Source organism: Dromaius novaehollandiae, chromosome 1 (assembly GCF_036370855.1).
Source record: "Dromaius novaehollandiae isolate bDroNov1 chromosome 1, bDroNov1.hap1, whole genome shotgun sequence".
NCBI lineage: Eukaryota > Metazoa > Chordata > Aves > Casuariiformes > Dromaiidae > Dromaius > Dromaius novaehollandiae.
The window spans coordinates 201,347,435-201,373,459 of record NC_088098.1 but is presented as its reverse complement, the minus strand read 5'-3'; the positions used below and the strand labels follow the sequence as shown (position 1 = coordinate 201,373,459).

Here is a 26,025-nt window from a genome sequence, read left to right as displayed (position 1 = left end):
ACTGCTGCCTGTGCCTCAGCAGCTTCTGCTAGCTACTGCTGTTAGGTCCAAGTATTAATAATGAACTTTGTCTTCAAAAATGACTGATTTATAGCAACATGACTTTTCTATACAATATCCACAAAGCTGCTTACTTATTATTTTAATCAGTCAGGTAAGACACACACAACTTCATTAAAACAAAAATATTTATTCAAGCTGTAAATGCTATGCAGTATTAAGTTACTGGATGGGTTTAATATAAACATCTACTGCATAATATTGGTTCCTTAGGAATCCTTGTATACTATCTTGAAACATTGCCCTGTTGCTGTATAGATCTCTTAAAAGAAAACTTGCATTGTTGAAGACCTCAACAATTTGAGAACAAAGGAGGAAATACCAGTGGAGAAAATGCTGCAGTATTAGAGCAAGGATTGTGCATGTTAGTTTTCATCTAATTAGTACTAAAATGTAGCATGAGCTCTTCCTGTATGTTTTGAAGGGAGGTTGTAGAGTAGCCGTGACCAAGTTCTATGTTAAACCAAAAGATTAGATGCAAATTTTACTGTGTCTGCCTAAAAGCATAAGTAACATTAACAAATGCTTTCTCAACAGTACGGAAGATGGCTGAAGGAATTTACTCTTGTAATAGAACACTTTCACTTTAAACTGTATGATAGCCAGACAAGAAATATTTAAAAATGATGGACCTTCAGTATGAATAACTTTTGCATTCAAAAGATATCCTCTGTAGTAAGTACTGTGTAAGATCCTAGAAACAGATTAGGCTTTAAATTCTTGTCTAAATGACTGGCTGGAGAAGGTTTCATTAGAAGAACATTTTTTGCCTTAGATTTAAGCAAGTTTAATAATTCACTCAAAGCCTTAAAACATGGATTTTACAGTTATAAGAGAAGATAATGTTAGTACAAGTCAGTTGCATCTGAAGTTTCTTTAGGATTCAACAAGACAATGGAAAGTGGCAGAAGTTAGCTGTCCATGTCTTACAACAGTGAATTACAAACGCAGCCTTCAAATTCACAACCTTTTCACAAATTGACAAAGCAGTTCAGAGGGCTAAGTAGAGAATGCAGCAAAACACAGACAACATGGTGTGTAACAGGAAACTTACAACTTCTCTTACATTACATTTATACAAATTTACAATTTTGCAAATTAAATGGCTCTATAATTATGCAAGTGCTTTTTCAAAAATAAACATATACCAACTCAATGATATTTACAGACTTAGCAACCTGCTTGAGAAACAGCATGATTTTGCTATAAAGTGAATCTTCAGTGCACTGAAAGTGCAACTCACCCTTTAGAATTAGTTTCCCATGCAAAACCTCAGCATAAGAACACCTGGCTTTATACAGTCACAGTTCAAGTGTTTTTATTCATCGTAATGCAGGGATAACAAGAACTTGTCCACATCCATTCCTGCCGGAAAAGAATTTGGTAGCTTCTTTTTCTGTTGGAGAAGAAGAGCAGTTGCATTAAATACCAAGAACTTGAGGATACTGAAGCAGTCTGTAAACATTCTCTTTTTCTTCATCCTTGCCCATCCCTGCTGTAGAAATAACTGCAGGAAGCTCACTCAGAAACTGGACACTGAAATGTGTACGTACTTATGCATATCCCCCATGAAACTGCATGATTATGGGACAGGAGTAATCAAAGTTCTCAAGTGTAGCATTAGCCCACCCAGACTTCAGACGTACCATCTCTCTCAGCTTTTGTAACATGTACACTATAAATAGATGAGCATTTTTCATTTTTAACATTTCAGGAGTATGTATAACTAAGTATGGTGAGTTAGAGTTAAAATGTGTCTCGTTTTTGATTATTTACATACCCAACCGTTTAATGTCTCACCTATACCTTTGCTATCTGCCATTAAATCAAATCCTCAGGTTAAATGCAAGGTTTTATAGACTACAGAGACTGGCAATATACAAAATGTAGATTTCCAGCCCTGGTGGTGAAGGGAGGGAATATGAGAACAGATTGACTTTTAGAACCTCAATCATGTTTTAAGAGAATCCTTTTGATTTTCAGAGATACATCCAGATAGCCAATGGGAGTTACTTGTGTATCTTAGCACTGTACACAAACCTTAAGACTCTTAATTCAGAATGGGCTTGAGAGGTAAAGTTACTAAAACTTATGAACACACACACACACACACACACAGAGAGAGAGAGAGAGAGAGAGAGAGAGAGAGGATGTCAGGGATTTGGACTAGAAAAAAGTGGATGACAGTGGGACTACCATCCCACTATAAATAATTTTCAGTCTATTATATATTTAACAATTAAAAAGTAAATGCCTGTACTTGCCTTTATTTTCTTCTTCTTTGATGGCGTTGGAGAGCTTTGAAGATCTTTTCTGTTTGCAGAGCGAGAATTTCTCTCACCTTCATTCAAGTCCTCTAGCTTCCTTTTCTTTACTGTGCTCCTTAAGGATCTGAACTGCTGAGTATTATCCTTCAGTGGAGTTGCAGTGCTAGTCCTTGCAATGGCAGCCCGTGATAGTATCATCAGCGTGTGAGCAGCCATACTGACACTATTCTCACTACCTGTTTCGCTAGCTGGGCTGCAGGCAGGTAAGTCTGGAGTAGCAGGAGGGACCATTATTCTAGGTGTTGTGCTATCCTCATTGAAACGCCGACAGGTCGGTGTCCTCACGCTATCCGTGGTATCATCTGTGTGCCTGTCCCCAACGCCAGATGGTGTACGGGGTACTGGTAATTCTCCATTTTCAACTGTTTTACTAGTAGGGCTATGCCACTGAATGTCTTGCAACATTTCTACACATTGTTTAGTGAAAGGACTTGCCAAGCAAAGGCCTTGGTTGGAAACTTTAGCTGGTTCTCGTTTTGACTCCTTTGAGGACAAAGAAACAGACGCTGAAGATTTGCTGTTCCCATTTGACAATGACCCTTGTTTTTTGTTCAGCTCTTGCACTGAAGCAACTGTCTTTTCATTCCATAAGCTAACACTTTGCTGGCCATTCGAGAGTTTGGCAGTGTCCTGGTTCTTCTGTTTTTCATCACTATCTCTTCGTAACTCATTCTCTTTATTTGCTGTAGTCTTGTGGAAGGGATCTAATGGAAGCCCTGCAGTTACCACCTTCCGCTCAGGCTGCGGCTCCTTCACAGATGCGCTTCTGTTGCTACCAACTTCTGGCTTACACAGAATTCTAGGCAATGTTTTATCTTTCTCTCTCTTTGTTGCCTGTGCTTTAGCAGAAGAGGATGCAGAGTCAACAGCAAATAAAGTATTTTCATTCCTTTCTTTTTGGGGTAAACTCTTAGTAGTCTGAATCTGAGTATTTCCTCCTGGAGCGGGTAGGACATTATCAAAGCAAAGCACTCTCCTGTGACTTTCACTTTGTCTTGAATTTGAGCTCATGCTTTCTACTGGTACAACAAGCAAGTTCTCCTCTGCTTTCCTTCCTAGCTCTGCACTGGTAAGCTTGTCTGAATTTCCAGTCCTGAAAATGAGGTGAAAATACTTCAGTGACATATTTATTCTTATTATGCAAGTTTATTTCAGCTGGCTGTAAGTTCTTCCTCACCCAAAACACCCAATTTAAAGCTTTCTCCATTTGGCAAGTATAAATATTTAATCAACATACAAAGATCGGGACTAAGGGGTAACAACTGCAGGAAGTTCAGAGAAGACCAACAAGGAAGGTAGAAAGGTATGAAACAGAGTCTGTACAAAGAACGATCAGGTAGACTAAGGCTCTTTAGCCTGGAAAAGGCTCTCCCCTAAGGTGAAATGCAACAGAGCTCTAGAAAACAAATGAAGAAGTAGCTATTCTTTGCTGTATCTTCCAACAGAAGAACCAGGGGCATCAAATAAAACTAGTGTTAGGTTCAAAACAAACAGGTTCAGACACTGCATGTAATTAAGCTTCAGAACTTTTTGCCCTGGGATATCTGTGGATGCTGGTAATTCACTTGAGTGCAAAATGCAACTGAGCACATTCTTGATAGGAAAGTCTTATCATGGGATACTGCATACAAAGATACTGTTTCTAGCTCTGGAAATCCTCAGAGCTGAAACAACTAAAAAGCTGGCAGAATATTCTATGCGATATCATCATGTGTTTGCCTTGTTCTAGTACTCTCACCTAGGCACTCACTGTTGGTGATAGGATACAGAACAAGACAAACTTTGGTTTGACCCAGTACAGCTTCTGATGGGCACTTGGATGAGAACACACGAGCTCTAGAGGGGTCGGTCTCCATCTGTCAAATGGCCACGTCAGTGTGAAAAAGTCACTACTGCACTTTAGCAATGTCAAAAGAAAAATGCTTCTGCTCTATCAGCTCAGACCACTGTTATGTCTGTGCCCTCCTTCCTGGCATACACTGCATTTCCAGGAGAGGATTCTGCATATTCATCTACACTAGCCCCATTCTCCAGTGCAGATAAGCCATTATGCTTTATAGGAGGAAAAGACAAGTTATCTTTGGGATGGTAACTCCAAAGAAAGTGAGTGGTAGTAGACTGTTTTATTTCAGTGAAATTTGAGATAAAACACAGGGCAAAGGGCAGAAATACGAAATTCTCTCTCTTTACATGGAACATTTTGCTCCCTTTGCTATGCTGAACATATATGACTGGAGATGGAAAAATTAACAGAAAACTGAATTCTCCAAAGGGTATTATCCCAGATCTTGTTTCTGTGGCTTTCCTAAAACCGCCTTCACATGCATGTATAGTGTATACTTCGGTTATATATATATTTTTTAATATATATGTTTTATATTTTAATAAGAGGTTGACTACTTTGTTCTTGTTTTCTTCCAGTTTTCTTTCCCAACTTTTTAACTGAGTTCTTAAAAGGTAGATTTTTTTTATTAGAAGTATGCTTTTTTTCTTACATAAGAGAACTCTTCACCACTAGTATTTTAACTCAACTTCTATTTCCTCCTTCACTCTTTTGCTCTTTCCAATGTCCTTTTGTTTCCGTAAGTCCATTAGCAATAAGAGTTACTATTGATGCCTTGTTTTATTCTCTCACTTGCCCAAGAGAGGACTAGTACCTGTTCTGATTAGGAATTAAATTTTATTCATCAATATAAAGTTAGCATGCGATTCTCCTTGCCATCCTTCCCTTGACCCTTCACTTGATAAATGAGAAAGCAATGCACAGCTGAGACAGTGGTGCAGAACACAATCTGACAAACTCTACTGGATTTGGGCCAGAGTGCAGTAACAGCAAGGAGAGGAAAAAAAAAGAAAAAAAAAACCCCACACCACAGCTACTAGTCCAGTCTGAATAGAAAAGGAGAAAAATGGTTTTATGGTTTTATTCTTTAAATTTTTCCAGTAAATGTAACAGGCAATTTTTGCTAGCTCAGACTCTTTTCAAACAACTTCTATTCGAAAATTGAGACAGGAGAAAGTAAATACAAAACCATATTAAATTAACAAAGGAACAGTAATAACAGAATTTGAGTCTTAGTTTGTCACTAATATGCAGCAGCACCAGCAGTAGCACACACCACTATGCGTCAATACTCTTAGGAGACAGAAAGGAGGAAAAAAAAAGTGCTGATTGCATATTGCTTATGCCACTGTTTAAAAAACTGTCATTCCCCCTCCCCTGCCTCCCCATACTGCACAAAGAAATCCATGGCAAGGAAAAGAAAGCAAGTTTGAATAACTGGCATTACTAACCTTTGCGTACGAGAATTTGGATGGCTCAAAGGCTCAGCCACACTTGTTACCAATTTTCCTGGAACAACAGATGAAGCATTAAACTGCAGTAATCCAAGTAAATCGACTCACAGTACAGTAACATTTCACATGATAAAGAATCAATAAAAAAAATTCAGCAGTGAAACTCTGCAACATTTTCCTAATTTTAAGATTTACAGATTAATACATTAGCAAAGGTAACCAATTAAGTATGAACAAGCAGTTTGCTGTCTAATCAAAAATAACAGATAGGCCTGGCAAGAAAAAAAATGAATTAAATTGGACTTACAAATTTTACAAGTGTACAAGAATTTGTAAGCAGAAGAAGGGATATAACTACAGGCAACTCTTAGTTACCCATCACCTAATCAGAGTACAGACTAAGTATAAAATCCTAGCCTGTTTCTTAATCTGCAGCTTCATTCTATTTTCACTTTTATGGACAGGCCTACTCTTTTTAAAAGGTAAACAAGCTGAAACACAGGTTGCCCTTGTAACTCAAACTAAATTTATTTATTTTCATTTATTTTTTATTTACCTTGTCCCAATACTGAGAAATGAATTAAATTCCAGTCTTGTTTAAATGTACTATTTAAAGAAGCAATCTCTCAATGAAATGAATGTACACATTTATATATACACAAAATGGTAAAGAGAAAAGAGATAGCAGAGTGCATTTTTGTATAAATATGCAATACTACTATTAGATAAATATCCAAGATAGACATCCTTAATAAATGTTTAGAACTGTTGGTATTTCAGTGCAGTCTGGTTTCAATGGCAGCAATAAACTGCACTTTGAACTAATGAGATGAAAAATGATCAAAAATATAAAGAAAAGTATAATTTTATAACTGCATTAGAGTCTTGAAACATTAAATTTCTACAACAAGCTTGATTCTGAGTTCCAAATTATTTAATATGCGGGCAGTTCTTATTTGTAAATTGAACAAATATAGTTACTAATGACAGGTACAGGCCTCTGTCAAAGCCACCCCAGCTGTTACCTGGCAGAGGAGAATGGCATTTATAAAATGTTTTCACTAAAAACTGGCATGTTTTCAGAACTGTCATTTCTGCTGTTCTCAAAGATGCAAGGCAGGTACCTGTATTAGTCTTGTTTCTTGCTCCAGGGATCTTCTGAGATTTGGGAGGGATGGGTAGTTTAGGAACACTTCTGTTACACACCGGATTTGCTACGGGCATATGTAGAACCTTGAAAGAATCAAAATATCCCCTTACAATTTACCAAAAGACTAAGGAAAACTTCAGCTTTAATTTTGAAAAGACAAAGATTTATCTGTAACATGTTACCTGGCGAGCAGGTGCTGAGAAAGTATTTCCATTTTGTCCCACTACTGAGAGGGGGATCATTCCCACCATTCCTTGCAAGACAGGTTGCACTGGAGATGCTATTATAATAGCGGAACCTAAAAAAATACCAAAGGATTAAAAATACACAGAAAATAAGTGAGAAGTGTGAAGACAGGATTCCTTGAAGTTATGCATGGTCAAAACCTGTGGCAAGAAAAGATCTGGTTTTTAAAGAAAAGTAGGGTCCTCACCACAGATGACTACTACTAAACAAGGTGAATACAAGTGTTATTTTTTGTTTTAAATGGATTCTTAAATTAAACTTTGTTTTCCTCCTTAAAAAAAATGAAGCTTAAAGTATAACACACCTATGTTAAGGCTTGAAGTTTTAATGTTTTTTTTTCTTTTTTTTAAAATTACTTTAATTAAATAGCTCAGCTTGGTGCTTAGTAAGCAAAGTATTATTTGCATTCTATTCCCTACAATAGCATGCCCAAAAGTTGATAGGAGAATTTTTTTTTTTTTAATTTTCTGGTGCATCCAGAACACCTTCCTTACATGACTGAAAAACAAGTTGAAAAAGACTAGTTTTGTCTATATGTAGATATTTAATGTATACTCCTGGCTGGTAAAAGGTGTCAAATGTAAGACTATAGCTCATTAGTCAAAGACTCTAGTTCATTAGCAGGCTTGAGATCAACTGATAAAAAAAGAAAAAAAAAAGAAGAAAGCACAGTGAGACTAATTTGGACTATTTAAGCCAAAGTTTCTTACTTAATGACTTAAATCAAATCCCTTCTCCTAACAGATTGTAAAAGATTCTGGCTACCAGACACACAGGAATCATAAAATAGGGAAATTATTATTGCATGTTAATTGAAAAGTGATGAACTGTGTGGAGTAGCTCCATGAACACATGCAGAAAAAATATCAAAAGCAGAAAAATGGACATATTTCTATTTCTCTTCCTGTGATAAAAAGCTGAAGATAACAGTTGCGTAAAGAAGTCCTAATGATAAAAAAAGCCAGCACTCTTAAGATTCTGCACATAATGCTGTACTGACCTCTGATCACATAGAAGCTCATGGATAACTGTGACAAGTTTAAACTTTCGGGAAGAAGTCTAAATTTGTTGATTGCAAGTTGTTTATATTTTTGGTTAGGTTTAACATCAGAAACACACTTAAAATTTTTATTCCTGTGGTAATAAAAATGCTGGCACCAGGAGAGCATTATTATAGAAAGAAAATAACGTTTTACTTTCATCTTTGTCTAGATGTACTACAGTTTTCATTGGTGTGACTCTTTCACAAAAAGAATTCATACTCACAAGCAAAATACTTATTACAGAGCTAAATTTCACAGCACAGACTAGTTTTTTGGAACGAAACTAAACAAAACAAAACAAGAAAATAATTTTGGACAAGCTATCTGTCTCCAGCCAGGTATCCAGACTACATTATGAATACCCGCAATACAAAAGAACTTACTTGTAAACAAGAATTTTATTAAAGAAAAAAAAGTTATAACAGAATTTAATCAAATATGTATGAAATGAAGTATTAGCATATGTGATCCTGCTTTTTCTCTTGGCAACAAAATCTTTCTGTTTTAGGCAGTTACATTTTTAAAAAAAAAAATCTCTGTGACTATCTATTTTTCCATTAAAATAGGATCAGAATTGGTCATATATTGGCCACTAGAAGCAGCATTCCTAAAATGCGAATTGTCATTGATAAATAAAGATGCACACAGTAATGTAGAACATTCCACTGCTTTATTTAGCAGTTTAAGGCAAAGCTAGCTGAAATACTGTCATCTTCTATACTGCAAGCCAAAACATCCATAAATTTATCACCGCTAAAATCATGTAATGTGAGCTTCTGAACTATGAGGCTATTTTTTTCAAAGCAGCATAATCTATCTAGGACTCTTGTAATTTTTATTTCATTCTTAATAACAAATAATGTATTCACAAAATATGTAATTCCTGGCTAGTTTCAAGGGGCAGATAGAGCAATGTTTAAAAAATCATTTTTACTTTTAGTGCATTTACAAAAATGAGTGAAAACAGCTATATATATGCAACAAATTTTCATTGATTTTTCAAAACTAGATTACCTTGTGGGAAGTTTGGAGAGAGAGTTTGGCTTGCTGCAAAGGTATTGCTGGATCTAGGAGGAGTCCGTAACTGTTGTACAGCTGGAGCTTGGGCAGCAAGTGGCATAGAACTGCCAGGCAACACAACCACATTCGACGGAGTTACAGCTGTGCCCAAAGTAGCTGGATCTGCCACACAGGTGGCTATGTAGAGGTTATTTGAATTGCCAAAAGCTGTGCTTGTTGCTGGCATCAACTGTATAAATCCCCCTTCCTTGGAAAGATTAGTTGCACCAGCAACTGAAAAAACAGTGCAATCCTCATTCTGAGTGTTAACTGAGCTAACAACAGGATCCTTTGGTCTAAGTACAAGGAGATCCTGCTCTGCCAATGCTGAATCCACATTTTTTTCAGTATCTTCTGAAGTTAGGCATTTGGACAGGCCTGTAGTTTTGGTTGGGGATTTGGCTGGAGAAGACAGTATTATAGTTGGCAAATTTTCTCCTGTGATGCTGGAAACAGCGTTATTTAACTCGGTATCTGATGAAATAAATGGATCATCACTGATGATGATTTTGAGGGACATTATATTTGAAGAATCAACATCCATTGGCTGACTACTAGAAGATACACCACTAATACTTTTGGCCTCAGTGCCAGACTCATCTGTTGAGGATGCAGTTTCTCGGAGAGGTGAATGGCATATATCAGACGTAGTAAGATTATTTTCAGTGGATACTACAGAAATTTCTGTACATGCATCATCACCAGAAGAGAAAAATATATTATCAGCATCTACTTTTGTAGAAGATGAAGGTTCTTGCATTTCCACTTGTGTTCCCTCTGAGTTTGATAGCCCCGAAGGGAGGTTAAAATCTTTCTTACAAGGCTTATTGAGCATATGCTGATCATTTGAATAAGGTTTGTTAGAAGTATCAATAACTTCAAGCTGCAACTCTGTTTTGTCAAGATCTGAAATTTTCACAGCAGATCTAACAGCACAGTCTGACTGCTTACCCTGGTCCTGACAGCTGGAGTGGTGGCTAGAACTCTGCTGTAAAATACCAGGTAATGTCGCCGTATCATTCGTGACGGCCTGTTCTTTTTCTGAATCTGCTGACTGGCTAGAAATCGACAAATTATTTTTTCTTAGCAACACGCTGTGGCCAGGGCTCCCATCAGAAGGGCTTTTAATATGAGTTTTTTCAGATAGTGATGTATCTGGCGATAAGTGACATTTACTTCCAGACTGTGTTCTGTTTTCACTGGCTGTAGTACCATTTCCCAATGAAACCAGAGAAATCTGTGAACTACCAGAATGAACATATTCCAAACCAGGACTACTTTGAGCATTATGACTTAGTGTGTCTTTTTCAGTTTCCACAGCTCTTTCACTTTCAGACACTAATGCAGCTGACTCTTTATTATAAGTATCTCCACAGTGTTCATTACACTCACTGACAGAACTCCGTCTTTTGGTAGATTCAGTCAAACCAGGCACAGAGTCAAAAGTGATTTCAAGCTCTCCAATTTGATCTGTGGTAACTGTTTTAAGCATTTCAGTCTGCTTTTTTGGTCTACAATTTCCATGCAACTGTTCATTAGCTGTATTTTTCTTAGCCATATCATCATCATTAATGCTATTCTTCAAGGCACACGATGCTTCTCCTAAATGAAAATCCTTACAGGATAGAGATTCTCTAGAATTATCACCTGTAAAATAGAGACCAAATTGGTTCCATAATTATTACAACAGATGATTCTATTACAGGGTTTTTATAGTCACAAATCACTTTAATGGAAAACTGTTTCACACAAAACTAAATGGGAATAACACTACTCATCTAATCCTTATTTTCAAGCTGAGTGGAAAACACATGGTTAGACTAGATAGATCAGGTGACCTGGTGATTCAGTTTGCACATAAATAAGTATATATGTAACAAGTAAATGGCTCAAGTCACTAAATCAGATTTCCAGAAGCTCAAAAGAACATCTCAGGATAAAGACCTCTTGCTCTATTTCTCATATGTTTTCTCTAAATATCTGCTACTGACTATTGTTAAGAATGGGGTGGACAGACCAGATATACATTTTGTCCAACTCAGTAAGACTCTTTTTGTGTACTAATTAACCAACATGTTACAGAACAGAGAGAAAAGATTAGTACGGTTTGATGTAAAATATTATCTTTATATTAATTTCATGTGATCCACACTGAAAATTGCAGGGTATCTGTTTGGAAGGAGTAAATAGGCTTTGCAGACATTCTGATTTCATTCCGGAGCTCATCAAGCATAACTTACAAGTACCCTGATGGACTGCTTTTAAATTTAACAGTCAAACTTTTTAAACAGACTAGGCACAACTGTATGTCCATGAAATGTAAATTTCAGACTGAAAACATGAAGCCTTTGATATACAGAATCAAATTGTCTGGAAGTATTCTTATAATAAAAATGAACATACTAGAAGAGATTTTAGGGGGGGAAAAATACTTACTAGTTTCTTCTGTTCCTAAAGAAGTTTCAAGTGTTTCCAGGTTATTTTCATCCACCAGGATTGTATTTTCTACTCCGCTCTGACCAGAAATACCAGCAGGTAAATTTTTGTTTACCTTGTTCTTTCCTATTTTCAAAATAAAGCACCAATAATGTTTAAATACATCATTTTACACAGAAAAGTAATTAATACATTTTAAATTAAACATCTGGATTTCAAATTCAAGAAATGCCATCCTAAACTGAGCAAAGAACAACTATTATTCTATTTTTATTACAGATCCAGCAATAACATAGCAACATCCTTATCTTGTATTTGAAGATATCTCTGACTGGAAAAGTAGAAAAAATTTACAACAGAATAGAAAAATAAATAGGAATCATCATCCTTTGGACCAGGAGAGTCTAAAATAGCAGCAATAAAAAAATCACTGCGAGTCAGCACAAAATCTGAATTTCAGCTATGTGAAAATGCTCCACTTCATATCCACAAATAAGGATATGTAAGTATCTCATTCTGCACTGAGGGACATGGATGCCATATAGTCTATTTCTCTTGCAAAAGAAATCTGCTGAATTACTTTGCTTCTTCAAGAAATATTTGAAAAACCTCATCATTCATGATGCTGTATAATAATGGTACAATCGAGAATAATATACCTACCATAATCAAACAAGTCAAAGAGTGCCTGAAAAGCTGGATCTGATTCTGTCTGTTCTAGAATGTCCTGTATAGCCTCTTCTGACATATGAATTTCACCCTGAAAAAACAACAAGACATACAGAACTGTTTACCCAATTAAAACAAACAAAAAACCCACCCCCAAACAGGAACTGTTTTATTTTCAAATTGTTTTTAGTTCTATTACTTCTGCTCAGTAGTGAAACACGAAGACAAATGCTGGAAATATTTCTCCCACTAATTTAAAGCCTTTAAAAAAATAACTAGTGATTAAAGTGTTTTTTGTTGTTTTTTTTGTTTGTTTGCTTTTTAAGTCTTCGTCAGACATTACACCCTGCACGTGCTTATTATTAGAACATTCTCCACATAACAAAGATTAAATCTCAGGCTACACTGGGAGCTTATATGCAGATGGTGTGAACAAAGTAAGCCCACACTAGTGAGATAAAATAATCCTCAAATTAACCCCAGCTTCTTGTTTTTGCATATAATTAATTATAATTCACTATATAAACTTCTGGAAGACAATGCTAAACAAAAGGAAGTTTTATTATTTCATTTACCCATTCAACATTCTACAATATACTTTTCTCCAACTACTCCAACTACTTTTCTGTGAAAGGCAGGAAGGAGGCATGTCTACATAGGACACTGCAGCCCCAAGCTGACTTGTTTGGTAGCAGCCAGGAGGAAAATGAGTGGAATAGTCAGTACAAACCGAAGTGTTCAAGCACAAAGTCTCTCCCAGCCTTCAGGAGATCCTCTAAGCACTCTACAACTCTTGATACTGTGGTTTTAAGCGTGAACGAAAAAGATCCAGAAAATACTAAATGCATTTTCCTGGGATATCTGGATACACTTCTACACCTGATTGGTGAGAAGCTGACCTGATACCTCTAGCCTGGAGAGTGTTATGAGCCCAAGGTTTCCAGTGGATAAGGGGGAAGGGAGACCAGTCTATTAACAATGCATTTTTGATGTGAAAACTCTGCAAAATATCAGCCCAAACCCTAACTATTCTAAGCCATACTTAATTATTAGCTACTTAAAGAATTTTTGAATAGTATGGAGCTTGGGTTACATATATCTGAATTAGGTATAGGATGTTTTATAAATTAACATTTTCAAGATTTCGCACTTGACATGACACAAGCACTTGGGTTACTAATTATTAAAATCAGCACAGTCCATGTGGTATGCTTTTTTGATTATTTTGTCTCAGCAACTAACTAAACTAAGAAGTTGCTTTGATTTTGTTTTGCTCAGAAAAAATGTAATACAGCTTTTCAGCTGTAGATTTTGACAAATATTTATTGAAAATCACCAAACAGAAGGATAGCATTTAAAAACTAAACACCTCTACTTTGAAAACTAGGAACTGCCTGAACTCTCCTTTCCTTTTCATGAGAATTAAAAACACTGTCGTTTCCCTCATTAAGGGCCCCTCTGATTGTCAGCTCAAAGGCTGTAAGATAGTGGAGGGAGAACATTAAAACGTAAGTTTGTAGAACATTAAAACGTAAGTTTGTAGAACATTAAAACGTAAGTTTGTAGAAGTAGAATATATTTATCCTCCAAAAGCAAGAAAATATTAAGTTTTATGTAGGTTCCAAAGGCAGTATCTCTTGCTACACTGGATGACCAAAATGTAACTTACAGCAAATCTGAAAAATCAGACCAGACTAAACATGTTAGGAAGCCACAAGATATTTTAAATTCCTTTTTCTTTTATCCAGAAAACTTTCTAAGTCTATTGATCAAGATCCCAAACCAGAAGCTTCTGAAATTACTGGTGCCAAAGACGCAGTGATCCAAAGCAGGCAGGTGATGAATGTGGGTCAGTGTACTTAGAACACGGTCTGGGGGCAACCTAACAGCTATCCACTGCCAGGAGTGGTCCTGGTCCCTTGCCTTTTGACCCTGCTGCACGCTTCTGGTCCCTGTACAGGCATTGGGAAGAAGTTCACAGCGCTAAACTGTCTCAAAACTACCTCCAACAAAATAAAAGTTTCCTGACAGTTCAGTTTCTTGAACCAGTCCACCACCACACAACTACATAAGAGTTCGCACCTATGCAAGGAAAGTGGTGGGACTGCCCCTCGGGCAGAGGCCAGCCATTAGAGAGGCTTAGCTGTATTGTAAAAATTACTGAAAGAATAGATTTCCTATCAAATCAGAAGAAGATAAGAGAAAGGAGAATGATCACAGATATCGGGCAGTAGACAGAGGTTCAACATAGTCCCAGTAAGTGATCATGTTCCCATGGCCAGCTACCAAATATACAAATAGGGCAATCCAAACCTACCCCAAGTCCAAGAATTTCATCAATCGAAGTCTCCTGTTCCGTGGGGCCACTGTCTGTCTGTTTAGGGGCCTGTGTGACATTGCCATCACTGGAACACAGTTAGTTCAGAATTCAGAAATAAACCAAGTAAAAGGAACCTGTAAATTCCATATGGATGCTCATTACCTGCCCAAGATTTTGTTAATGTTTTCAGCAAGCTTCTCCTGAAGAGATTTGTTGCTCAGGATTTTTTCTCTGGCATTTTCAATAACCAGTTGCTGGAAAGCACAGTTTTAAAGTGGTCATATATCTATTTTTATCATTGCTACAAAAGGAACATGAATTTTCAACTTACTGTTAAAAATCAATTGAACAGAGACAACACTCTTTGTAGTAGCAGAAAATATTTTAACCATTTCATGTGATGCTAGTGCAAACTCATTCTCTTTCTGAAAAAATTTGCTTACTTCTTTGACTGTCTAGAATCCTTACTGTCCACCAAGACACCTGATCTATGACTGCAGGATATCTCTATGAAAAGCATCACAAAACACTCCTGTACTCATATTCTTGTGAAGCACAAGGCGTATTGTGTTTTCTGATATTCGTTGTCTAAAAAAATTACTGTATTCTGATAGAATATAGACTTCTTAGCAAAGTCAAAAATCAAAAAAGTCTCTGTAGCTATGCCATACTGAGTAGACACACAGAGCCAGTTCAAATATAAAAGAATACATTTAGCTTCTAAACTTTATTTCTGTAATACTTATGATCAACAACATATAGAGGACTAGCTTTCCTTAATTTGAATTCATTCCTTAAATCTAACCACCCTCCGTAAGTGTATACTTACCGGGAAGTTACCATCTATGAATTCTTGAAGTGGCTCACTTTCTTTTTCTACTATTATTTCATCAGTGTCTTGAGAACCTCTACTTGTTGAAAGAGGTGCAGATGTTGCAATGCTTTTCCTCTTCTGAGATTCACTGAAGCATTTCAAGAAATTTATGACATATTTTGTGAGAACGTAGCAAACAACAGAGGTAAAGGTGACTAAATCAAATCTTTCCTCCTCCTCAGCAAGATTTTAATCAACAGAAAACTAACTACATACTGGAAATACAATAAAACCTTATGTTTGTTTCATTATCTTGTATACATGTGCTGTGTCAGACTACATAAACATAAGTTAAAATTAAATATACAGAGACAGTGGATAAAAGAGCAAAATGGCAAACTGAATTCCACGCCCACAATTCAAAGTAATGCATATCGGAGGAAAAAAATAGTAACTGTTTGTACAGATTCTAATTAACCGCCTTTCAGGAAAGGGATTTGGGCATCATCATTGAAAACAAAAATCTCTCAAGGTACAATTGTCAAAAAAGCAAACAAATGCTAGGCTGCATAAGTACTTAGATAGTGAATAGGAAATTTATTTTTACTTTTTTAAATCAGATGATTGGTGTGACCCTTTCTGAAACCACCACGACAATCTGCAGTGGCACTGAATCACTTACATGCAAAAGAAATCATGCAGGAATAGAGGAGATTTGGAAATGGTAAAAATGAGTAAGGACCTGGAAAACTTATAAGCAAAAACACTGATAAGATTGGGATTTATTCAGAGATAAAGATAACAAGTGGAACAGAGAAAAACTAGACAAGATGGTTCTCTCCTCATTAAAAACAAAGGGACACAGGAATCAAAGAGTAAAGAAAGGCAAAACATATACTAGTATAAGAACACAATTTTTCACACTTTTAGCATGAATATGAAGCTTTCTGCTGTCAAAATTTACCAAAGCCAACAGCTGTAGGTTAAAAACAGAACATACATTTATATTTATTCTGACAGTTTTCATAATTGATTTTGGAAGGAATATTAAAACATGGGCTTCAAAGCTCTCTGCTTATCTCTAAAACTAGGAGAAATAATGTTGAAACCCGCTGTATGCAATAAGGAAACTTAAGTAGCCTCCTATCAATTTAACATTAAGTTCTTAGACTTTCCTCCATGAAGTATCAGATGCTGACCACTGTCAGTGGACCTTAGGTCTGAAACAGTCTACCAGCTGAAAAAATTTACACTAGAGACTAAAATACTGCAAGATCTAAAACATATGAAAGAAGTGTTCACCTTTTTCGTCTTCCTGGAGATAGCAAATTTGAGTGAAGCTTTCGTTCTTGTGACCCTGGAACCTGAATGTGTATGAGATCTCCTGCTTTATTTAAAAAAAAACAAAAAAACAAAACAAAACAAAAAAACACATGATGCCAGTATCTTTTCCAGTGACATTCTTAAGGCATTATATAAATCTATAGATTATGTAGTATGTTCAAATCAAATGCTGCAGGGAATTCATGAAAAATAATTTGATATTATCATGAAAACGAGAAGCATTACTTTTAAACATATCCTAAAATGTCCAGGTGATATCCTATGTACTAAAACAGCTTTTGGGGCAAGGGTGAGAACACATGATAGAATAATGACAAATTGACGTATTTGTGAACTACAAACTCACGTTAGCAAACATGCAAGAGCCACTTATCTTTCGGACATGCCTTTTATTTTAATAACCTGAACCATTCTGGACAGGGGAACAAAGCAGGAATTTCTTTGAAACTTCTTTTTGAGGAAGATGACAGCCCCAATTTTAGAAAAGTTCCACCTACATGCATAAATTCTTCACAGAAATAAAAAGGTTAAGGGAATAAATAAATAAATAAAAGAGTGCAACTTACTGTTGATCTTATTTTCCTGTGTTTGTGACTGGTGCACAAACAAGGTATTCAGTCTTGTCTGTGATATACTTTGATTTACTCCTGGCCTATGCAAAACTTGAGTAGATACAATAGAAGAGGAACTCTGTTGCCCTGACTGATGGGCTACAGACAATAATCCTGAGTTTGGAGGAGCTGATTGCTGAAGCATTCTCTGTCTTTTCATTTCTACAATTCCACTTCTTGTACGCGCTGGAGATAATAAAGACAAGATGAAAGTATATGTCAGAGGATCTTAAAAAGTTTGCCGATTTTCCAAGTAGTTGTTCTTGGGCATCATACTACTTAAGGATGCTCCATTAAAACTTGTTTATGCTTAAACATTGAATCTATGAAAACTCAACAAGTCAGCAACCCCCACTTTTGTCTTCCGTATTACAGGTTTGAGCCAATATGATTAAAGTAGTACAGATCACTTATACAAACACTGTACCCAGTATTAAGGTGCTCGTATCACTGCTTAAATACTCATGGGACTAAATCACACCAAAATGACATTTCATTATATATCATGTATATAAATGGCCTTAACTGAAATAGTTAAGCCAATAAGAGTATGCAGTTATTTATCAGACCAAATCTGCTAAATTTAAACACCACCATGCCACCGATCCACTGAGTCTCAGCTCTAAGAATGGCCAATACCTATACTGCACATTCTCTTTTTTCATACAGGTTCCGCAGCAGAAGTGCTATAAAGAGAAAAATTTATTTGCAAATAAAATAACTTCTCCCTTTTGGGAGTTCATTTGCTAGATTTTGCAATGAAGGAAACAAGATTCTAGACGGAACGACTTATATTTTCATATTTTGTTTAAATGTATGTCTGCATATGTATAAAATATTTCTTTAAAATTATAATACGTTTTTAATTTTCTCCTCTATGGACTTGAAACTGCATGATAATTAGACTGGTTTATTTTCACTTCCTCTATGAACCACAAATTTAGTCAACAGCTTCAGCAGTGAAGCAGCAGTTTTCAAACCTTTTAACTGTGTAAACCTCTAAAAATTTTTCAGCGGAGGAGAAAATGCTATCTAGCAAAAGGCAAGGCTTTTCTTATTTTCCTTTCTTGACCATCATAGTAATCTGCAGGCCACCCTGAGGACAACAGAAATATGCTGAAGTCATGCAGTAGAGATTTGACAATATTAGAATCTGCTCTTAAGGGATAAATTACTGATTGCTGAAGGATTCCCACATAGTTCCCACAATGGACAGTTTGAACATAAAACCTATCGAGCCCATGCAACTGATTCAGTTACTTACCCCTTTGATTAGCAGAAAATCCTGTGGAATTCTGCATACTCCTATAAAATTAAGTGGGTAACATAAATAAAAGGAGCTCAATGGAAACATGCAACTACATATTACAAAAATATCATATGGCAAAATTCAGTCTGGCACCAATTGAGCATTATCTCATATGGTTTTATCTACTGAGTGTTGTTGGATGTTTTTTGTTGCTTTAAATGATGGCCGCAGATTCTTCAAATGAAGCCTACTGTCAGAATTTTGATCACATAACCACAATGGTATCAGTTTCTATATAAGCCATAGTACATTGTTTTATGAGAGGAAGGCCACATACAAAACCATACTAACACTCTCCCATCTGCTTGGCCCAGGTTTAAAAATCTTGAGATGTCTACTCAACCATTTACTTTCAGAGCATGCATCTTTCACTATTTCTCAGAAATAACAAATACCAAAACCATTACAACATGAATATAAGAAGAGGTGGTCAACATACAGCCTCACTCTAAGGAAAAGTTTCACAGTCTTGATTTCAAAGCTGTATTACCTGATCTGAGAAAGTGTATAGTCTAATTTTTTCCACAGAGATGACATCATTGCTGGAACTTCATTTGTTGTTTCTAAAATAAAACATTAAAAAAAAAAGTTAGGTATTAAAATAGATACAACACAGCCAAAATAATTATTTGGGGATCATCCAGATAACATCGAACTTTAGGTGTCTAGTTGCCTTCTTAATATTCTGTTAACTGGAGAGCCCAAACTCCTAATTAAAAAAAAAACAAACAAAAAACAAAAAACTGATATGAACATACAGTCATCATGGATAGAATTCTTTCTTTCAGGACCCTAAATGAAACCGAGACAAAAACATTCATGATGATATTTCTCCCTGGAATCTGCATGTGACTGGCTTCTGAGCAACTCACAAATTTAACCTAACTTTGTAAAACTCCCTTCTGAAAATGGGATTTATATTCCCAAGTCACTTGTGTGCTTTCATCCAGGGGACAGCTCTTTAAAAGTTATTGCTAATTTTAAGATGTCACCCAAAAGACTATAAAGAACTTGGTATTTTTGAAGAACAGAACATTAAAGAAAAAATTGAAAGAGGTATGCAGACCCATTTATAATGTTCTTCAAGATGCCAAGTAGAAACTATAAGAAACTATGTCCGTGTCTTGGTTACCATTTCTATTAAACACAGCAAGAAAAGGAAAAAAATTCAGAAACATTCCAAACATAATATTTCTTAAACTACAAGTCTTGGAACCAAATGCTTTAATAAAATCTGATTACACAACACACATGAAAAATTGTTAAGACTAGGTCAAATTCTGAAGCTCAAAAATTGCTTTTAAAAATTAAACAGAAAAGTTCTAATTCTATCTCTGCCATCTACACAAAATATTAATTTATTCTGAATTTATTTTAACTAGTTTTAAAAACAAGACAAGAAACATTTCATGCCATAGGATTCTCTCTAGTTATTTATCTCACAATAAACAGTACGACTCTACAATCATACACTCATACTCTCTGCACACTTTATTCAATTTTTGTGCTATATTACAGTAAAAGTTCTTTTCAAATTTGAAGTGAATATATATGCTGGCAATTCCAAATTATGATAGTCAATTCACTTTGTTCACAAAATTTTTATCTAAGTGGCAGTTAATTGTCTGCATAACAACATGGCCTTCAGCTTCTAACATAGATGGTTACAGATAGAGATACAAATATACATACAACACAGACACAGACAGAGATAACGTCTCCTCCTCAAGAAGTTCACAATTTTGACAGATAAACAAGCAAAATAAATAAGTAAATAAATCTCTGAAGACTTACCTTTTGTTTTCATGGCTACGTACTCATTAAGAATAGTTGTCAAGTTTTTTCCACACAGTGACTGGGAAAACAAAAACAAAAACAAAAACACACTGATCTTAGAATCTTCCATGATAACTTATACTCCACCCACTGTGACACATTATATTTAGGCTTGTCACACTTTTGGCACATTTAATGATCACAGTTCTTTAAAGACTACACCATGGTGACCCTCAATACAAGGAACTGTACTTGAAGCTGCTGATGCTGAGTTGTGTCAAAATGGGTAGAGAATAATCCATGAACCAAAATGCCAATCTGAACATAAAATTTGAAGTGTGTGATCTCATTGCACTACACTGCTACAGCAGCCAGATCTGCATGACTTCAGCTTGACTTGTCTTTCTTCTTATGGAATAAAGACACAAGAGTAAGATTATGAGCAGCTACGATGGATTGCCAAATATCTACCATCCTGGAACATAAAATGCACTAAGATGCAAACCTGAAAAGAGCTGTTGCCTAAAGTAATATTATTAACTTTCATATCATATTTATTTGTTCTGTGTTATGTGAAAAAGAGATTTTCAAATTATCACTGTCATTTACTGTACCTTTTTGTCTTGTTTGCTTGTACAAACACCTAGAGCATATGACTGATAAAAGCACTTTACTGAATTGCAGGTATTTTGAGCTGCAGTGAGAGGGTTTTTTTTCTTTTCTTTTCTTTCTTTCTTTTTTTTTTTAACACTATAATATCATCACCTTTCTATGAAAAATAGGAAAAATGTATCTCTTGAGAAAAGGAAGAGAATTAAAAGCTTCAGAAAGGATTTATCCAAATTGTTTTTTACAATTGTTTTTCTAATTCTTCCTGGCCATAGCTTGGTTCTCAATTCCCTTCCACCACTGCCGCCAAAGGATAGATGACTAAACACTTGTAAATGAAATAAAAAGTTCCACGCTCTGTTCAAGACCACTGATCTCAGAAGATTTATATAAACTTTGAATATTGTGGACAAAATCCCAGAATATATAATTGAGTGGTACATTAGAAGAATGGAATGCAAAATGGGAAGAAAATACACATATAAATATCAAAAGCTTGATACACAGCAACATCCAAAACCTACAATTTCAATACCAAATAAAAAAAGCTCATTTCATATGTTCTAAAAACGCAAAGCATCTAGTTACCCTGCAGTTATATGTGCCTATCTACATATGTAGCTGCACATTGTATTTATACCCACACCCAGACTTCCACATTTCATCTGGCACAAAAGCAGATCATACAGATAAAGAGGAAGCTGAACCAAAACACAGTTGTTGTCAACAAAATCTTGAAACACTCAAAGCTAAGGCACCTTACCTAAATTAATATTTACATGAAATACAGCATTACTGGCTGATGTATCTAAGAAAAGGAAGTGATCTTCAATAACCAACTAGAGCAATCTTGAAATCAATAAAATCCTTGGAACACCCTTCCATATAGCAATCCTGAAAACTATAAAGCAGACTAAATGTAACATGCTGAACACAATTTGCATATTTTACTCTTAAATATTTCTTAGTAACATTAAATATTGGAAACCAAGTAAGAAAGCAGCTGCTAACAGCACAAGATGCTGAGAAATAGAGATGACTATCAAACTAAACATCTTAAGCACCATTTGAGAAGCAACTGTTACACGGTTCATATATATTCTGAAAAATCTCTAAAGAGTTTTTTTGGGGGAAAAAAGGCTTCTTTTCCACTGATGTAACACAATTTGACTTTCTGTGTTGCAAATACAAACTCACCAGCAAGCAGGCTGGAATAAACCCATCCTCCGTACAGTGCTCTGCATATTCTTTCAAATCTGAGCTTTCTAAAATAAATTCACGGCAGGTAGCTAAAAGCTTTTCCTGTTGTAAATACCCTGCAATAAATCAGACAGAAAACTTTGCTATTTTATTCATTATTTCTACATGCTGTGCTTGGTAGGTATTGAAGCATTAACACAACCAGCTATATGAAATAATATTGAAACAATTAGGTAAGTATTCATACATCAGGTAAGGAAACTAAAGTTATTTTGAAAGAACAAATATCTTGCATTACATTTCTTTAACAGTTAAAACCAGAAAGAGCATGTAATATTATTGACATTGCACTGAATTTATAAACTATTCGAGATTGAAAGTGAGACTATATAAACAATTTCTAATTGATCTTTACTACACATAGCACTGTACAGACAAGAAAAAAATTGTCAGCCTCAAGTCAAGAACAAACTCACATGTGGGTTTTAATTATAAAACATCTAGCTTTATAATTAAATGGAATTCTATAGTACTTTATTTGTAAAATGCATTGCTATGCAACAACAACTCTCTGCACATTCTCCAATTTCAGAAAAGGTAAAACATGCATTGTTACGACAGTATATTAGATTTCTTCCAAAAATGATATTATACAAAAATTATCTTTAGAGAAAAAGGTTTTTTTTCTACTTACTGTAGTTTGCATTTTTAATATCGGTACTAGCTGTCACTTGTACATTTTATACACCCGCCCCAAGACTCAGTAATTATCTTACCAGGAGCTATACAGAAAAAGTCTACTTTTCCCAAATTCCAATCCTCAGGAAATATGCCTTTTTAAGACATTTTAAGTCCTGCTTTAATCTTCAGATAGTCTGAACACTAAAAGGTGAAGCTAGATCAATCCGCATAAAAGATTATAGAACAAAGAGCCATAAAAGAAAACATGGTGTCTGTCCTTTCTTGCCTGTAGCAGAACTGAATGTGCAATGGTTTAAAAGAAAAGTTAAAATACACACCTAATCATACAGTGCTATCCATCAGGATATATTTTTATACAGAACCCCAAAACAGTCTGCCTCGGTTCAGGAAAGTCCACAGAAAAATTATGCCTTTAAGTATAGTATCTTTTATCAGATCTAAGTATAGCTAGTAAAAGTAGATCAGTTCTCAGACTCACCAGCCCTTGTTCAAATCTCAGACAAATAAGCTTCAAAGCTAAACACAGTTTGGGAAAAACACTGCAAGTTTAATTAGGATGTCTGAGCTAGCCCATATGAGAGAAAATGTAGCTGGCACCTGCAGAACAGAGAGGGCTGCCATTTTCAATTTTTCAAACACATTTTGTTAGAAAACCCTCAAACTACAAATTGCTAGAAACTGGGGGCATATCTGGGGGAAATACTCCTACGTGCCCATCTTATTCCTATCCACTGTACCACCATTGCTGGCCAGTATTAAAGACAGGGTATTATGCTAGATGGGGCTTTGGTTTGTGCTGGTATGGCCGTTCTCACAAACGAACTCATCTGGATATCTACTAAAAAATAGTTGCAATTTCTTGTTCTTGAACATCCTACTGTGAAGGATGACTGAATGCTGGCATGTGGGCATATCTGGCACATTCACCAATTTCATGTAAAATTAGGCACCCCAAAGCTAAAAAATACCAGTATTAAGATTTTCTGGGTGATTACACTTAAATTGTTTGTGCACACACGTTACAATTACATAACCATATACAGTCTTTAACATTACCAAAAACAAATAAGGGACACAAAAGGAAGCGTGCTTACTGAACTACGAATTATTCAATATGTTGTTCTATCTTAATACATGTAAGGACACATCTAACTTACAGTATTCATTCACTCTTTAATTAGAAATTATAAGTTTGCCTATGCCTTTTTCTACAGGCAAGCCCATCTTACTGTTTCTTAAATCAATATTCATCAGCGCTCACAGCACCAAAAAGACTTTGCTAGAGGAAATAAAAAAAGATGGAAGAGGAACTGCACTAGGAAGCCTGTCTATCTGCTCACAATTCAGATGCCTCGCAGAGGTGCAATGGCTATTAGACTGTTAAGAATACCTTCTTCTACAATCGTAGAGGCTTGGAGGTGTGCTGGGACTCATGCATGCAGCATGCCACAACAGGCACAAGACAGGAGGGAGCATCTTTACTATACATGAAACAGCCAAGATGCTCTACTGAGCACGTCCACAAGTCTCCACGCAGCATGTGAGAGGAGCTTTTCATTCACAAACTTGTAACTTAACCAAAATTTTATAGAAAAGTACAGCAAGTAGTTAATGGTCAAAAAGAGATGTCCCTTGGGTAATTTTAAGTGTTCTTTTACAGTACATGGAGTCTGAAAAAATCCTATTACTTAGCAATAACAAAAACAATGTTCCTCTTATTACCGTCGGTTCTCAGACAGCAACAACAAACATTTCGGGTAGCATTTAAAAATAAACAGAGCTAGAAGCAGACTCAAGAAAAGACTCAGCCTCAATGGTTTTTGACCAGCAGAATCTGCCCACCTGAAAACAGCATCTTACACAGAAAACTGCAGGGAAGTCTTAGCGACCTGGGCCAATACCTGCTTACACTGTACCTATTAAATATCAGGGTCTTATTTTTAATTACCACGCGCTTGTTTTCATCTTTGGAAGTAGCCAAATATTGCAAAGCATAAAGTCTTTCTGACGATTCATTCTCCCTGCGGCCGAGGCCCTGAAAATGCCTGTTTGATGCCTCCCACGGACACGGAGCCCAGCACAAAGCCGACTCTCGGTCTGACCTTGCAGGTCGCAGACACAGGGGAAGAGAAACCGGCTGCCCCCTCGCTGCTCCCCGCCTGGGCTGCCGCACCGCCCGCACTGCTGTACCGGGACGCTCCCCACACCGCGCCCCTCGGCAGGAGCCCCCAGGACGGGGCACCGGAGGCGGCGGGGCTCCCCCGGAGCCGCAGCCGGGAGCCCCTCGCCCAGCGCCGCCCGGGCCGAGACAAAGCTCGCGAGCACAACGTGGCGCCGCCACCTGCGCCGCGGGCGGCTCCGGCGCTGGCGCTCACCGCGCCGCCGCCGCGATCCCGGCGGGGCCGGGGCGGCCGAGCGGCACCGCGCGGCGCGGGGGGAGCCGGGCCGGGGGCTGCGCCTCGCCCGCCCGCCCCGGCCACGGCCCCGCCGGGGGGACGCGGCGACACGCGCTCGCCCGCCGCCCCGAGCGCGCTGTCAGCGCCCGGCGGAGCCCCCTGCGCGGCCGCCTCCGCGGGCCCGGCGGTGCCCGCCCGCGCTCCCCCCCCCCCCACTCACCCAGCACCAGCCGGGCCACGTCGGACGGCAGCAGCATGACCCGCGGCGCGGAGGCGACGAGGGGCGGGCGGGCAGGCGACGCGGCGAACGCGACCCCCCGAGGCCGCCCCGCCACCCAGCGCAAGGCGCGGAAACGCCGCCAGCCAGCGCCCCGCCCGCCCCTTCCGCCGGAACCCGCCGCCGCCGCGCATCCGCTTCCAGGGCCGCCGCCGCCGCCCGCACGTGCGCGACGCTCCCCGCCCGCCGCCGCCGGCCGTTGGGCCGCTCACGGGTGGGGGGGCCGCGCCGGGCCTGCCCCGCCCTGCGCAGCGAGCCGGCGCCGCGAAGGCCCGGGGGGGCGGCGCGCTCCGCGTTGGCCGTGTTCACTGTTCCTGCGGTGGGGGCGAGCGCGGCCGCGGCTCGGCGGCCGGTGACGGGGCAGCGAGGAGAAACAGCAG

The 26,025-nt window shown here is 37.6% G+C and overlaps 2 protein-coding genes across 6 annotated transcripts in view; one reads left to right on the top strand and one right to left on the bottom strand.

Annotated features, from left to right (window-relative positions):
- Positions 1-170: 170 nt before the first annotated feature.
- Positions 171-25,780, bottom strand: LOC112983224 (protein NPAT). Of its 2 annotated transcripts, none has more exons than XM_064505055.1 (18): positions 25,589-25,780; positions 22,268-22,386; positions 20,480-20,540; positions 19,176-19,248; positions 18,641-18,681; positions 17,332-17,562; positions 16,724-16,808; positions 15,437-15,569; positions 14,770-14,861; positions 14,605-14,692; positions 12,282-12,378; positions 11,619-11,744; positions 9,138-10,829; positions 7,017-7,132; positions 6,809-6,917; positions 5,682-5,739; positions 2,325-3,480; positions 171-1,456 (listed from the first exon to the last, which is right to left on the bottom strand). In XM_064505055.1, exons 1-18 carry the CDS (start codon positions 25,623-25,625, stop codon positions 1,379-1,381), a joined length of 4,392 nt encoding a protein of 1,463 aa, XP_064361125.1. In that variant the 5' UTR covers positions 25,626-25,780; the 3' UTR covers positions 171-1,378. The 2 variants fall into 2 exon arrangements, with proteins under 2 accessions (XP_064361125.1, XP_064361126.1); XM_064505056.1 differs by having other exon boundaries at positions 16,724-16,805.
- Positions 25,752-26,025, top strand: part of ATM (ATM serine/threonine kinase) — an 82,849-nt gene continuing 82,575 nt past the window's right edge. For all 4 annotated transcript variants that reach the window (XM_026100193.2, XM_064505053.1, XM_026100192.2 and 1 more), the window contains exon 1: positions 25,752-26,025. The gene's annotated coding sequence lies outside the window, so the exon portion shown is untranslated.